Here is a 16,334-nt window from a genome sequence, read left to right on the forward strand (position 1 = left end):
AAGAAAACTCAGAAGTTTAGACCCTGAGAGGTTTACAGAAAATTTGGGGCAGCATGTGGGGGAAAAATCATATTTGGTTTGAAGCAAATAATTTGCAACTTTAAGAGGCCCAAGTGTAAATGCCCCGCAGTGCGCTAGAGACCCGAGACTGGAGCTGGAGAGCGATCAGTACCCCACGCGCAGTTAAAATTTAATTGAATAGAGGTTAACAGTCGAAGCCATGGGAATAAATGGGTTCCAAGGATAATGGCATAGGAAGAGACCACCGATACAGTGACTGAACATTAAGGAATGCTCAATTAGGGACTGAGAAGAGGAATCATTAAGAGAAAAAGAATGAACAATCAGGAGAATCAGGTGAATCGGATATTGTAGCTGTTTCAAAGATATTTTTTAAAAAACATATTTTTCACACAATGGCCCTGCTCAGTCTCAGGGAGCCCCTGAGATGCTCTGAGGAGTGTCACAAAGTCTTCTAGGGGCAGGGGTAGGGGTCGGGGTTGGGGGTGGTCAGAAGGCTGAGCCCTGCTGTGCAGTGACTGTCCATCACCCAGCAGTTCTACCTGTTCAGGGGTCTTTCCCAGAGCTTCACAGTTGAACCTGCACATGAGCAGCCAGGCTCAGGCCCACCCCAAACTGTCCTGCCTGGAACCTCCTCTCCTTTACACACGGGTCTTATAAGGCCTAGCTCAGGTTTCTCTCTTAGAAATTTCCTCCATTTTCTTACTATTTCTTCCTTCTCAGTGTAAATGTTTAGGCTCTACCCTCAGCAATTATACTTTATAGGTCTGACTTGGGGCTCAGACACCTGCATAACTAACAAGCAGCCTCGTGACCCTGCTATGATACTTCATGGTCTACACTTGGTCAATCTCAAGTCTGTGGCGGGCGTCAAAGAAGAGCCAAAAATGATGAGTTTCACGGTAGTTTTAAGAAATTAAAAACGTATTAGTCACAATATATGATCCAAAATTTTTCAGAGGTCAGAATTCCAGACATTTCCTCGTCTTTTCCATCAGACTTTCATCTCAGCCTTCTCCATGACTGTAGCCTTCTACCAAGAGCGAAACCAAGAAATCTCAACATGCCTATTGGGTTTTTTTTTTTTTTTGGGGGGGGGCGATTTTTGGCCAAGCCATGCCGCTTGTGGGATCTTAGCTCCCCGACCAGGGATGGAACCCAGGGCCCTGGCAATAAGAGCACCGAGTCCCAACCACTGGGCCACTAGGGAATTCCCTCAATATGCCTACTGTTACCCAACATCCAAGTATGCTCTTGTCAAGAACCCCATACTCAGAAACACCTTTCTAGTTTTGGTTGCTGGTGTTAAGTATCGTGCAACACAGAATGCCATGCAGCACATGAAATCCTAAAGGTGGGTACGAATGTGTAAGCGGCTGTGTAAATGAGATAGTCTGTGGCAGTGTGTAGAGAAAAGGACAGAGTCAAGGGAGAGAGGTCACAGGTTTGAGACTAGAAGACAAATAGCTGTCTGTAAAGATTCCATTTACAGTCACTAATGTTTCTTGTTTAAACCGAAATAAATTTGGCCCCTGCACAAAAACACACTCCATCTGTCCTTCTGAAAAACTATTCTGTTTAATAGTGCATTTGATTTATGCTACAGGATGAGCAGGATTTGGAAAATATAATGAAAGGTCATCCCTTCCGCTGGGAAAACTCGGAGAGCTCCATCCTAAGCCAGCAAGGAGCCCTGATGCCAGGCTCAGACCCGAGCTTCCTCCTCTGGGCTGTGCTCTCTGCATTCACACTTGGCTGTTGAAGTCAGAGGTGGGGTCGGGAGAGGTCGGGCTGCTGGGGCCAGATGTCAGAGGTCATCGGTATAAGAGGGCAGGGCAAGCTGGCTGAGCGAGATCCTAAAAGTGTCCTTAGTTGTTAGGGGTTTAGATTAAATCACTTTCCATCACAGGAGTGGCAGGAGGAAAAGGGAGAGGAGAGGGGAGGGAACGAGACAGAGGCCAGTGCTAAATGCTTTTGATCCTTTCCCTCATGTTAAGACTCACTGTCACAAAAGGGAAGAGTGAGTTCTCCACCCATATCGTCAGACTGCTCTTGGAAACTTGGTCTTGCTGCTCTAAGAGCCCTGAAGGATATACAGTCACTATAGAAAGCCTCTCTTGGAATCTTCCCCCATGCCCAACAAAATAACAAATCCCTCAGCACCAGATTCCCATAATTAATGAAGTCAAAATAGCACATTCCTTATCCAAATTTAAAGCTGGATTAGAAGCAGTGGCTTTGAAATACAGCCTCCATTTCCCCTTTCTAGCAAAAACATGACCAAGAACATTCTTTCCACTTTCTTCTGTGCTGTCTACGCTGATTCCAATTAGAGGAATCCTTGGAATTTTATTCCTATTGTGCTTCCATCCCCACCTTGGAAATGGTATGAGAAAATGGTCTAGTGCAAACTCCCTTCCCAAATGGAAGGAGACTGGTCCCAGAGCTTCCCTCTACTCCCAGCACTTAATCTGCTGCTTGCACCCTAATTTTTCAAGGCTGGTGTCATTCCTGGGAAAACTGACTAGGTTGCTAACCACTGTGCCAGGATGATTTGCCCAATATGCCCCATTCTCTAAGGCGAAAGGATGGAGTCGGAAGGGACACGTCCCAAATTGTTCATACTTATATAGTAAGGCAGGAGCTCTTGAAACTTAGAGGAAGTGAGGAAAACAGGCGTGTGGCTCTCTTTCACGTAGACTCTCTGATATTTAATTCAGCAGTAACTCGGAGAGAACTTTTGCTCACTCCCATTACATTCAAAGGCTTCTCTCCAGTGTGAATTCTCTGGTGGCGAACAAGAGCTGAGCTGTACCTAAAGGCTTTCCCACACTCACTACATTCATAGGGATTCTCCCCTGTGTGGATTCTTTGATGCTGAATAAGGCCTGAGCTATAGGTAAACTTCCCTCCACATTCCATACATTCATAGGGCTTCTCTCCAGTGTGGATCCTCTGGTGCTGATAGAGGTGTGAGCTCTGGCTGAAGGCCTTCCCACACTCGTTACATTCATAGGGCTTCTCTCCAGTGTGGATTCTCTGGTGATGAATAAGGGTGGAGCTCCTGCTGAAGGCCTTCCCACACTCGTTACAAGCATAGGGTTTCTCTCCAGTGTGGATTCTCTGGTGGTGAGTGAGGGTGGAGCTCCAGCTAAAGGTTTTCCCACACTCATTACATTCATAGGGTTTCTCTCCAGTGTGGATCCTCCGGTGGAGAATAAGAGCAGAGCTGCAACTGAAGGTCTTCCCACAGTCGTTACATTCATAAGGTTTCTCCCCAGTGTGGATCCTCTGATGCTGAATAAGATGTGAGCTCTGGCTGAAGGCCTTCCCACACTCACTACATTCATAGGGTTTCTCCCCGGTGTGGATTCTCTGATGCTGAATAAGGTCTGAAGTTCGATTAAAGCTCTTGCTACATTCATCACACTTATGGGGTCTGTCCCCCACAGGAAGTCTCTGCTGGGAAATAAGGTTGGAACTCACAGTGAAGCTGTTCCCCAGATCGCTGTATTTCTCACTTCTCCCTCCCACGGGGGTTCGCTTTTCCTCAACTGTCACTTGACCAAAATCCTGTATCTTCCTATTCAGTCTCTCTCCAGAGGAGCTTCCCAGCTGCCTCTTCAGACTGACTTCTTGTTCATAGGCTTCTTCAAACTTAAGACCCTGAGAAATATCCTTTTGGAATCTTCCCAATAGCACCCCGTGTGATCCTGTATCTTCAGAAATTTCTGGATCATGTTCAGTTCTGGTCTCACCATCTGGCACAATGCAAAACACAAATGTCACTTGTTCTTTGTGGGAAGAAGAATCAAAACCAGAGACAGTATAATCACATAATGTTCACAGGCTAAAAGCACATGACTCTTATCTGTGTGCAAAGAGGCCTACCCAGGCTGTACGTAGCTAAGGCAGAATAAGAGAACCGGGCCAAGGAAACAGGGAAGGAGAAAGGCAGGAAGGAAAATCGAGAAAAGAGGTGGAGGTGGAAGTGTAGAGAAAGTTGGATCAGGCAGAGGCAGGGAACCAAAAACAGAAGAGACAGGACATACGGTTTAATGAAGTGACAAAGTCCTAGAGGTCAGAGACTGAAGATAACCTGGGAGATGGTGACTGCAGAACAGTTAGAGGATGAAGTGGGGAGCAGGTACAAGAAACTAACCACAGACGGTGTGAAGAAAAGTGGGAAGGTGATGAATACAAAGCGACAAGGGTGAAGCCCTGTAGCCCCAGGAGAAAAGGACACTCGGGTCTGTAGTCGTGGCACCTATATGCCAAGTCCATGGAAACAGGCCTGAGACAGAGGTCAGTCCATCTCTGGGCCCCAGGCCTAGAAAGCTGTGCTACGATGTGAGGCTATGTCAACAGTTTCCAGGTTTGCCTTCGCTATTTTCACTCCTCTGGGGTTTCGAAGGGAACTTCAGGCACAGAGGACAAGGGTAAAGGGTCCAGGCTGTTAGCATTTTTAGTCTGTCAACATTGTAAGAGTGAAGGCAGGGCAGTGAGTGTTAGGGACAGAAAGAGCTGTTATCTCCCTCACCTGAACAGGTACCTCTCAGGACCTCTCTGCTCAGTGCCCTTCAAACCCAGGACCCTCGGCTCTTCCTCTCACTGCAGCCCAGAGATCATGTCAAAATTCAGAAATGGGAATCCTGCTCACAGGGAAAGACATGGGACAAGGTTTATCCTGTTCATACCAAATGGCCCCAGAGCTCAATCCCAGACCCAGGATCTGCAGGGGACAGAGAGGAAATGCATGGGGAGTTCTCAAATGGGAGTCAGGAAGACCCCCTGGTCTTGCCCACGAGAATGTCCTCACTGAAAGCAGGCGAGGGTAAAGGAATGAAGAGTCCACAGACAACAGGTTAAGAAGCTAACTGCTCCCTAACGCAAGTTGAAATTTCTACAAGAGCAGCAGTTACACTAGGTCCATCCACAAATCAACAGATCCCTAAAGGAAGTCCGACAGAGAAGGGGAGGAGCTAGACAGAGTTCCAGAATGTTCACTTGGGCACTGAGCAGTACTTCACATGTTTAGGGATCCCAATATGTAATCTTTTGGGAAAATCTCTGGGTTATATGTTAATGTTAAGTCCTAAGAATAACATGGAAAAAAGTGCCAGATTTAAAAAGAAGTATAGAATGAAAAGGCCAGGGCTCAAGTCCTGCCAGTCACTAGCAATATGACCGTATGCAAAGCATAAGATCTCTGCGCTCTCTTTCCTCGCCTATAAATGAGGCTAATTCCAGCGACCTCAACAGCTGCATCACTGTGAGGATTAAATGAGAGAGTATCTATGAACACTCTTTATGAACTGCAAATTACTGTACAAATGGGAGTTGCTACTATTGTTAGAATTTTCTGAGACTCAGTCAGTCCTTAGCTAATGATTTTCAGTGACTCAACTATTACTAGCAAACAAGGAGGCAGAGAAATGCCAAGGGAGTTTTACTGAGGAAGCATCACTCCTTACCCAGGGAGAACACGTTCCCGTAATTCTCCAGCATCACATCCCTATAGAGGTCCCTCTGAGCAGGCTCCAAACGCTTCCACTCCTTCCGGATGAAATACACAGCCACGTCCTCAAAGGTCACCAACTCCTGAAACAACATGTTCTCCCGTGCAATTTCAGGCTGCAGGATGGGACTGGCAGAGCCAAAAGCTAATCGGGATGGGGCTGAATAACGCATATTGGGAAGTGGGAGAGGAGGTCAGAGTGGAGGAGAAGAGAAGAGAGTCTGAGATAAAGCGAAGTTCCACTGTGTAGCAGGAAACGCCCACAGTCCTGACAGAGGGAATTGTAGGTTCAGGGCACTGAATGGGATGTTGCTACACAAAAAACTTCTGCAAAATGGGAAGGGAAAGAAGGATAAAGAAAAGCACAGCGTACCTGGGCCTTGGCCTTTAGCAGTGCAGCTGCCAACATCTCATCCCCCAGACTGTCCTTGTCGGAAAATGCAGGAACTTTTGAGGAAGGAAGAGCTGAGGACAATTAAAGGGTCCATGAGTCAGTCGATCTGCACTCGAGCCTCTCGACCTACAGAGAACTCACAGGTCCTGGGACAACCAAGGACCCACCCCCTCTTACATTTCTAAGTTCACTCCTTCTGCAGCTACAGGAGGTGCTTACACTTACGGCCAGCACGCTCAGCATGGGCCTTCCTGCCTGAGGAAAGACGCCCAAAGCCCTGGTGACCCAGGCTCTCTGGTCTGCCCCAGGTCCTTTTCTTTCTTTCCAGTCACTCTACTCTCCATGACATCTGCCCAGAACTACTGTTAGTGATTCGTGTATTCTCGTCCATCCTCCCAAGCCTGGCCAGAACACAGCTATCCTGTTCATGTCCCTTCCATCATTCTCCACATCTCAAACTCCTGGACAAAATTCTTGACCAGAGGAAAACGGGCTTCATCTCAGCCCTGACTGAAGACACAATGCCCACAACTGTTCTCTTTTTCTCTATCCCCAGATCAAATCTACACACTACAAATGTTTCCTGTTATCTGTGCTTGATCGTACATCTTTTCCTGTAATTCTTTTTTTTTAATTATTTATTTTGGCTCCGCCAGGTCTTTGTTGCGGCATGCGGGATCTTTAGTTGTGGCATGCGGACTTCTTAGCTGTGGCATGCAGACTCTAGTTCCCTGACCAAGGATCGACCCGGGCCCCCTGCATTGGGAGCATGGAGTCTTATCCACTGCGCCACCAAGGAAGTTCCAAGCTATACTTAACTAATGGCTTCATTCCGCCTTTCCCCACTAGGCGGGGAGCTAGTGAAAGGCAAGGACTATGTCCTATCCAGTCTGGATTCCAGAAGTTAGCCCAGCACTTGGTGAATGAGGGATTTCAACAGGTGATTGCTGAATGGCTGAATAAAAAGACGAGGGAACCCTGATTCCTTACCACTCTCAAGCAGGGCCTGAGGTTCCTGAGATACTCGATCAGCCTGAGTTTCCATGGGTCGGGCTTGAAGCTCGGATCTCTGGTCTCCTATTTGCAGAGTCAGCAAGAAGCAGGTTTTGAATGAGAATGAGGAAGCACTGTAGAAGGAAAAGTTCAAGGTTCAAAGATAATTATATATATATATATACATATTTTAAATTTTATTTAGTTTTGGCTGCATTGGGTCTTCGTTGCTGCGCGTGGGCTTTCTCTGGTTGTGGCAAGCGGGGCTACTCTTTGTTGATGTGTGCGGGCTTCTCATTGAGGTGGCTTCTCTTATTGTGGAGCACGGGCTCTAGGTGTGCGGGCTTAAGTAGTTGCAGCACACGGGCTCAGTAGTTGCAGCACGTGGGCTCAGTAGTTGTGGCTCAGCGGGCTCTAGAGCGCAGGCTCAGTAGTTGTGGTCCACGGGCTTAGTTGCTCTGCAGCATGTGGGATCTTCCTGGACCAGGGCTCGAACCCATGTCCCCTGCATTGGCAGGCGGATTCCTAACCACTGCGCCACCAAGCAAGTCCCAAAGATAATTTTTAAAAACCCTCTTGAATACAGACAGGGGAACTAGCATTTCAGTTAGTACCAGAACAGCAAAGAGGAAATGTAGCAACTGGGATTAGTCTTTTAGGTCAAAGGCCAAAGTTCCTGGGCCACATCCCACTTTAGGCTCCCCCCCAACACTGAGTGATATTTCTCACAACAAAAAATGGGGAACATGGGTGCCAAATGATGCCATTAGCAGAATGAAATATGAAGCAACTACACAAATGAAAAATATTAAAGTGAAAAAGAGTGTTACACACAGACTGCAAAATGTAAGTTATCATATCAACTTTTAAGAATACTTGGAATAATGGATAATGCTAATGTATACAGATTTTTTATTTTATTTTTGGCTGCACTGGGTCTTTGTTGCTGCACGCGGGCTTTTCTCTAGTTGAGCGCACAGGGGCTACTCTTCATTGCGGTGTACGGGCTTCTCATTGCGGCGGCTTCTCTTATTGCGGAGCATGGGCTGTAGGCGCACGGGCTTCAGTAGTTGTGGTGCGCGGGCTCAGCAGTTGTGGCTCGCAGACCCTAGAGCGCAGGCTCAGTAGTTGTGGCGCACGGGCTTAGTTGCTCCACAGCATGTGGGATCTTCCCGGACCAGGGCTCGAACCCGTGTCCCCTGAATTGGCAGGCGGGTTCTTAACCACTGCGCCACCAGGGAAGCCCTATACAGATTTTTTTTAAAAACCCTCATAAATGTTAGAATTAGTAGAAGAAAAAGAAATTTACTGTGGTAAGTTTCTAGCTGTTATATTAAATGTAGATGCTATCCTTAGAGGAAGAGGGGCCATGAAAAAGCACCCAAATAAGAGAGACCATGGGGGAGTTTCCATAAGTTCTGTCTTAATTTAAAAACCCTGAGGAAACAATACCTGTCCCACAGAACCAGGGCAAATAGCTCAGATCTATTAAATTAAGATAAATTCAGGAACTCCCTGGCAATCTAGTGGTTAGGATTCGACGGTTTCACTGCTGTGGCCTGGGTTCAATGCTTGGTCAGGGAACTGATACCCCACAAGCTGTGTGGTGCGGCCAAAAAAACAAACAAACAAAAAAGATAAGTTTTCTGCTTCCAGTCTCAGTCAAAGGTGGGATGTTATTGAAGGATTTAGTCCCTTTTTGTGGTCCTTGTGTCGTCTCATCACAGGGGTGGGTGTATATATTCGCCAGGTTCTGAGAGACTAGTCCCAGTTGCTGTGTTTCCTCTCCCCAAGAAGGTAGCAGCCAACCTTCTTTTTTATCTCCCTTCTCTCATAAGAGATTTCCTTGGATCAGAATGTAAGTCCCTGAAGCAAGAACCAATGCTTTTTAAAAAGCATAAGACTTATTACTCCATTTTTGTCCCTACTAAGGTCCCCACTCCCCAGCTGCTGTTCTCTGTGGCTCCAGGGAATAAGATGTAACATTAGTACCTAGACTAAGGTTTGGGTCTCAAGGACAAGTTTGTTTTTCACAACTGAACGCTGTGGCAGGAGCCCGCAGATGGAGAATGGGTGCCGCAGCTGCTAGCACACCTTTACACTGAGGCAAGGACAGGGACAACCCCTGGATTTTGTCTGCCTCCCTCTTTGTTCATTTGCTCGTGTAACAAACATTTGCTGAGTGCCAATTAACAGTGCAAAGCACTACTGGAAGGAGTTAGAAAATCAGCAATGCAGAAGGTATTTGCTTCATCATTACAGACTATTGTATTCACATTAAGGCATAAAAAGGGGAGGGGCCCCAAGTCACCCAGAGTTCAGAGAACTCTAGTCTTTGGGCAGCAAGGGGATGTAGAAGGCCCATCACCAGTGCCATTACACAGTGAAAAGCAATGAATCAGGCATAAGCCAGACCCACTGACAATCAAGGTGACACACCCTCTTGCCACCATCACCCTCTTGGCTGGGGCCCTTCAACCCTTTCTCAGAGCCAGCCATCTTTTTCTGTCAACGAACTTTACAATCTCCAGGATTGGTTATAAGCAGGCACCCCCAACAAATCCGCTCGCAGTCTAAACTCTCCTTTAGAAAAGAAGGGAAAGTAAGAGGCTCTGACTCCGGAGAAGAAAGCAACACTCCCTCCTCCCAGCTGGGTTAACCAAAGCTGGAACTCAAACGGATATTGTTGAGAACAAGTCCCCGGTGTCTGGATCAGTAAACAATGTTTCTCATAGAAAGAAAAACCTCCATTGTGCCCCAGAGCTTCAGGTCCTGGCAGGGCCCTTCCCCTGCTCCACCGCCAACCCCACTCTCTGGAGTGCACCTGGGGACTGGGAAAGATGACCTGGCAGTGAGAACAAGTCATGGAAAGCTTTACCTCCTGGATTCTTTCCTTCCTTCTCTGGAGTTGGTCTCTAAACGGCCAGAGTAGCAGTTACTGGGAACTTGGCAGCCTCTGTTCAAGTTCTTGGGAATTCTGACTTTAGTTGATGCCAATGCTGTAGGACTAAGGAAAAAAAAAAGGCATTTTAAATGTTTATGTAAACTTCACTTCTAATCTAGATATTTAGAGATAAGAGGAAAAGAGAGGGGACATACGCTAATAAATACTGATTAAGACCACAACTGGTATTTGTGTTGAACCCTTAGAGCTGAAACAGAAGTCAAGGTTCTCCAGGTCAACCTCCCACCCAGGGCAAGAAACACCTTCTCAAGTTCCTAAGGTTCTGGCAGCTAACTTGCTAGACACTCTCAGCTGCTTCAGCAGGGAGTCTGTCCCATTGCTGCACAGCTTAGCCATTAGAGAGGTCTTCGGATGGTAAACTAAAAACCTGCCCCTTGGACCTTCACCTCTCAGAGGCTTAGTGCCCTATGGACCTTCAATGATAGAATCTTCTCCTTCCACAAAATTCTCCACCAAACACCTGAAACCAAATGATGCCCACTCCACAAACTTCTCTTCTTGGGGGTAAATACCTTCAGTTCCTCTAATTATCCCACAGACTTCAGGTTCAGCATCCTGCTTATCCTCTCCTGGAGTTTACACATGCCCTTCAGAATGGAAACACCGGTCGGTGTTCAGTCCCACTTGAAAAGCGAATCAAGTCAGGGATCTATTACAACTGGAAATGGGACACAGTTGTACCACTCTATGAAAAAGACTCGATTTACTGGGCGCCAAGGGGATTATTTCTGGAATCTGAAGAGTTTTAACTGCGCACACTTCGTTGAACTCATTCTCTGGTCCTCAGACCCAGCCCAGTAAAAAATCGACCCTCTCTCGTGCCGCGGGCGCGGATAACTGTTAACTGTGTTAACATCAAATGAAAGCGTCTCGAGGAAAGACCAAGTTAGGGTCGTTGTCATCAGCTGTTTTAAAGAGAGGAACGCCTATCCAGCCGTACCAGAACTTTAAAGTACTCGAGTTGGGCGCTGTCACAGAACCATAACCGCAGCCCCTTTCCTCCCGCGACGCAGGGCCCGCTGGGGGGCGGGGTCCCTGGGGAAGCGGAGTCAGGACCAGAGCCTCCCGGCACCCTGCTCCGGGAGGGCCTGGGGACCCCGCGGGCCGCAGCGGCACGGACACCACCCCTTCCCCGGCGACCACTGCCTCCGTCCCACCGCGAGCCCCGGGGGCGGCCGGACTCACCCTGGGGGCAGGGACGGGAGATTTGGGGGGCCGGACACCGACCAGGCCCCGTCGGACCCTGTCACAGACCCACACACCGGGGACAGAACAAAGAACGGAAGTTCCCTCCGTTTCGCTTCCGGGTCGGTCCTATTCACCACCACCACCACCACCTCCCCCGGTCCCCCAACATCCACTTGTTCCTTCTAGGAAAATGGAAGGTCTTCGCCTCTCGGTGGTTTGCTGATTGGGCGCAGGGCCCCAGCACCGACGCGCCATTCCAGGCCTGCCGCACCGCCAGCTGCGACTCCTGCTGGCCAGGCCGGGTGGGGCGCCGCGCACCTGGTCCTCAGGGCGCATGCTTGGCCGGGGCGCGGAAGGCGGGGCGCAGGGGGCTGAGTGGGACCTGGCTGCGCTCCCACGTGGTCTTCCGCGGGGCCGCCGAAGGCCGAGCCTTGCTCACCGTGTCCGAGGGATCTGAGTCCCAAGACGACACGCAGCAAACAGGAGGACGCTGGAAGGATTCAATATAGAACATTCACCCTTACTTGAAGTTTCCAAATAAACCAAGTTTATGCTTCCAAACAAACCAAGTTTTGTGTTTGTTTCATGTAAAAATGCCTCCTTTAAATTACTAAAATCTGAAGAAAACATTCCGGCCCATCAGAGAGTTCACATGAGCACAAAACCTGTACAAGGCAAGCAAGTAGAAAAGACTTGGGGAAGTTACCGATGTAGATCCATCCAGATCGTAGAAAACTGGTGAAGCCCCATCACTGTGAAGAAGGTGTGAAACACGTGAAATGCTTGGGGGAATGAGGAGCGAGGCTACGTGGCTCGCTCAGTTTCACTCACTTTTATGCCCTCACAGGAGGAATCCTGGTAGTGAGAGAATCAAGTCTTTCAGATGATATACAAAATGAACTCTTGTGATCTCCTGATTTCCCTTATGGTCCTGCCTCGCAGTTGATCTCAATTTTTACTGCCTCCAATATTTATAGTGCACCCATTCAGCTCTGCAACGTAACAGACCTTACTCTCCTGGGACTTCACTCTAAGGACAGTAATCTAATCAATTCCAAGAAAATACGGTAAGTGCTAAGAAAAGGTGATGAAGAGCAGGATCCTGTCCAGAGGTGAGAAGACTTTCCAGCAGTCATACAGGCTGGTGAGGGGAAGAGAGAGTGTTATCTGCACAGGCAGCAGCCAGGGCAAAGTTCCCGAGGTATGAGAACAATTCACAGGTAACAAAACTTGAGGGTGGCCTGAGAGGTGCAGGTGTATGACCCATCTCCAGTCCTTCCAGACCCCAGTGAGAATCTGAGCACATACTTGGAATAGCCAAGCCATTCAGTAGTCTCAGTTCCCCCCCTCACAAAGGCATTTTTTTCTTTTCCTCTTCTCAATACCTTATTCTTCCACTCCTCTCTCCAGGACAAGAACAGAGATGTAGGAGGAGGCAGTGGCAAGGAGAGGAGGGAAGGGTGGAGCAGAGTGATGCTCCTCAAAGTGGGATTGTATGTTTTGTAAACGTTCACCTAATGACAGTCTTCAGGAAACAGCTCTTAGATTCCCAGCACCGTCAATCCGATCAACTCTATTACTCTGGGGCCTAGAAGTCAGTTTGCAGCCGCCTGGTTTAATTCCCAGCAAGTTCTCAAAAGCCCTGCTATTAATGCTTTTCTTGAGTCTGTGGACCTAGAAGTGCCATGAGTCACGGAGGGGATACCCAAGGCAGTCCATCAAGGTGGGGAAGAAAACACTTAAACTTCCATATAGCTTTAATCTAAAAGCAAGGAAAGAAAATAGAGTAAAAAATGTAAGCCTTGGTAAGCACAGCCACTGAGGCTTGATGGGCTCTGAGTAGTGTGTTCCTGACCTGGCTGGAGCCCGGGGCCCCCACTCGCCCCCGCCCTGCCCCTTCCTATCACCTGGGGCCAACGAAATGACCATTAAGAAGTGATGCCATGGGACTTCCCTGGTGGTCCGGTGGCTAAGGCTCTGCCCTCCCAATGCAGGGGGCCCGAGTTCCATCCCTGGTCAGGGAACTAGATCCCACATGCCACAACTAAGACCCAGCACAGCCAAATGAATAAATAAATATTAAAGTGATGAAACAGTCCATTTGTCCTAAAGTAAGCTGCAACTGTGGCTTTGCAAACAGATTAGAACAAAATTGTATCTATCTTGTCCTGTATCGCAGAAGAGACTTACACAAGAATTTATCTCTGAAGCCTAGAATTTGGCTTAGAATTGTTCATATCTCTATTTCCTCTTGAATCAGATTTGGTAGGTTAATTTCTTCTATGAATTTATCTGTTTCATCTAAAACCTCGAATCTTCCGGTATGATATTATTTGTAACATTATCTTATCTTTGAAGTATCTAATTTTGAGCAGTTTTCAAAGTATGTTCTGTGGACCTGTGTGGGTCCCTGCGACCAGGTGGTCTGGGAGGTCAAAACTGTTTTCATAAGATAGATTTTTTTGTCTTTTTCACTGTGTTGACTTTGCAGTGATGCTACAAAAGTAATGGTGGGTGAAACTGCTAATGCCTAAGCATAAATTTCAGGTAATGGCACAAAACTGAACTATTATATTCTTCATTGCCATGCATTCATAGTTTTTTTTAAAATCCAGTTTCATTTAAGAATGTCCTTGATGAAGCAGTAAAAGTATTGATTTCATTTTAAAAACAATAAGCCTTATCAGAGGTCCATAGAAGGAAGGGTACTGGTGGCTGTATGTGGGTCTCATGTCAGACTGTAGCCGTTTTCAGACAAGGATATGAGGACCTGGGGGAGGGGGCATAGGGAAGGGGGAGGGTGGAGAACACACAAATCTTCCCAAAGAGTGTGAGGACACAGCCAGTTCTGAAAGAATCAATTCCCAGATCCTTCTTTCTTTTTTTTTTTTAAGTTGTTTCAAACTAGCTTATTTAGGGGTTCCATTTTCACTCCTCAATAGATTTCATGTATTTCTCATATGCTTCTTCACTCATTAGGTCATCTAGTTCTGAAGGGTTACTGAATGTCATCTTGATCAGCCAACCATCTTCATAACAAGATTTGTTGACAAGTCCTGGATTTTCTGCTAGAGCTTTATTCATTTCTGTTACATCTCCTGATAGAGGAGAGTGGAGTTCTCTAGCAGCTTTCACACTTTCCAAAGCACCAAATTCCTCGTTTGTTCAATTTTGTCCCAACTTCAGGCAGACTACAGTAAACAACATCTCCCAAAGCTTCCTGTGCAAAATTCCTGATTCCCTCGGTTCCCACATCGTTTTCTGTTGTTACCCATTCATGTTTGTGAATTTACGACCCGACAGCAGAGCCGGGCCAGTGTGCCACGGCGACAGAGACGGTGCACAGGCTGCAGACCTCGGCCCTGCACAGTTCCCACAGCTTTCAGTGCCATGTTTGCCCCAGATCCTCATTTTCTATCTGTTCACGTTTAAAACTGCTCTCCTGGAAAGCATCCCAGTGGCCAGAGCACCCTCTTTCTCGGTCACCTTCCCCACCTGGCAGAAGATAGGCTTCTCGCCCCCAAATCTTGCAATGGTGCATTGCCCTCAGGGTGTCAAAACTTCTGGGGTACCAAACAAAAGGATTCTTTGGGAATCTTGCGGCCAGTATATATATATTTTATTATTGGAATAAAATTGCTTTACAATGTTGAGTTAGTTTCTGCTGTACAATGAAGTGAATCAGCTATATGTATACCTACATCCCCTCCCTCCTACCCCCCCACCCATCCCACCCATCTAGGTGGTCACAGAGCACCAAGCTGAGCCCCCTGTGCTATACAGCAGTTTCCCACTAGCTATTTTACACATGGTAGTGTATATATGTCAATCCTAATCTCCCAATTTATCCCACCCTCTCCTTCCCCCACTGTGTCCACACACCCATTCTCTACGTCTGCGTCTGTATTCCTGCCCTACACATAGGTTCACCTGTACCATTTTTCTAGATTCCATATATATGCGTTAATATGTGATACTTGTTTTTCTTTTTCTGGCTTACTTCACTCTGTATGGCAGACTCTAAGTCCATCCACATCTCTACAAATGACCCAATTTCGTTCCTTTTTATGGCTGAGTAATATTCCATTGTATATATGTACCACATCTTCTTTATCCATTCATTTGTACTTGGACATTTAGGTTGCTTCCATGTCCTGGCTATTGTAAATAGTGCTGCAATGAACATTGGGGTACATGTGTGCTTTTGAATTATGGTTTTCTCAGGGTATATGCCCAGTAGGGGGATTGCTGGTTCATACGGTAGTTCTATTTTTAGTTTTTTAAGGAACCTCCATACTGTTCTCCATAGTGGCTGTATCAATTTACATTCCCACCAACAGTGCGAAAGGGTTCCCTTTTCTCCACACCCTCTCCAGCATATATTGTTTGTAGATTTTTGATGATGGCCATTCTGACCGGTGTGAGGTGATACCTCACTGTAGTTTTGATTTGCATTTCTCTAATAACTAGTGATGTTGAGCATCTTTTCATATGCCTCTTGGCCATCTGTATGTCTTCCTTGGTGAAATGTCTATTTAGGTCTTCCACCCATTTTTTAATTGGGTTGTTTGTTTTTTTGATATTGAGTTCCATGAGCTGTCTGTATATTTTGGAGATTAATCCTTTGTCCTTTGCTTCATTGGCAAATATTTTCTCCCATTCTGAGGGTTGTCTTTTCATCTTGTTTATGGTTTCCTTTGCTGTGCAAAAGCTTTTAAGTTTCATTAGGTCCCATTTGTTTGTTTTTATTTTCATTACTCTAGGAGGTGGGTCAAAAAAGATCTTGCTGTGGTTTATGTCAAAGAGCATTTTTCCTATGTTTTCCTCTAAGAGTTTTATAGTGTCTGGCCTTACATTTAGGTCTTTAATTCATTTGGAATTTATTTTTTGTGTATGGTGTTAGGTAGTGTTCTAATTTCATTCTTTTACATATAGCTGTCCAGTTTTCCCAGCACCAGTTATTGAAGAGGCTGTCTTTTCTCCATTGTATGTTCTTGCCTTTGTCATAAATTAGGTGACCATATGTGTGTGGGTTTACCTCTGGGCTTTCTATCTTGTACCATTGGTCTATATTTCTGTTTTTGTGCCAGTACCATACTGTCTTGATTACTGTAGCTTTGTAGTATAGTTTGAAGTCGGGGAGCCTGAGTCCCCCAGCTCTGTTTTTCTTTCTCAGGATTGCTTTGGCTATTTGGGGTCTTTTGTGTTTCTATACAAATTGTTAAATATTTTGTTCTAATTCTGTGAAGAATGCC

The 16,334-nt window shown here is 46.6% G+C and overlaps 1 protein-coding gene across 4 annotated transcripts; it reads right to left on the reverse strand.

Moving 5' to 3' along the window:
* Window positions 1-1,575: 1,575 nt before the first annotated feature.
* On the reverse strand, window positions 1,576-11,372 carry ZNF3 (zinc finger protein 3). Of its 4 annotated transcripts, none has more exons than XM_060284830.2 (6): window positions 11,077-11,372; window positions 9,805-9,933; window positions 6,924-7,010; window positions 5,913-6,004; window positions 5,496-5,622; window positions 1,576-3,782 (listed from the first exon to the last, which is right to left on the reverse strand). In XM_060284830.2, exons 3-6 carry the CDS (start codon window positions 6,976-6,978, stop codon window positions 2,713-2,715), a joined length of 1,344 nt encoding a protein of 447 aa, XP_060140813.1. In that variant the 5' UTR covers window positions 6,979-7,010; window positions 9,805-9,933; window positions 11,077-11,372; the 3' UTR covers window positions 1,576-2,712. The 4 variants fall into 4 exon arrangements, with proteins under 4 accessions (XP_060140813.1, XP_060140811.1, XP_030701968.1 ...); XM_060284828.2 differs by having other exon boundaries at window positions 6,924-7,060; window positions 9,805-9,925; window positions 11,077-11,370; XM_030846108.3 differs by having other exon boundaries at window positions 6,924-7,060; window positions 11,077-11,370.
* Window positions 11,373-16,334: the final 4,962 nt, after the last annotated feature.

This window comes from Globicephala melas, chromosome 15 (genome assembly GCF_963455315.2).
Source record: "Globicephala melas chromosome 15, mGloMel1.2, whole genome shotgun sequence".
Classification (NCBI taxonomy): domain Eukaryota; kingdom Metazoa; phylum Chordata; class Mammalia; order Artiodactyla; family Delphinidae; genus Globicephala; species Globicephala melas.

What these genes read in the sequence shown, in the direction of transcription:
- ZNF3 (XM_060284830.2), bottom strand. Translation starts at nt 6,978, where the DNA reads ATGGAAACTCAGGCTGATCGAGTATCTCAGGAACCTCAGGCCCTGCTT. An exon ending in TCAGGCCCTGCTTGAGAGTG is followed by an intron (nt 6,005 to 6,923) that starts GTAAGGAATCAG and finishes AATTGTCCTCAG; the next exon opens with CTCTTCCTTCCTCAAAAGTT. An exon ending in TGCTAAAGGCCAAGGCCCAG is followed by an intron (nt 5,623 to 5,912) that starts GTACGCTGTGCT and finishes ATGTTGTTTCAG; the next exon opens with GAGTTGGTGACCTTTGAGGA.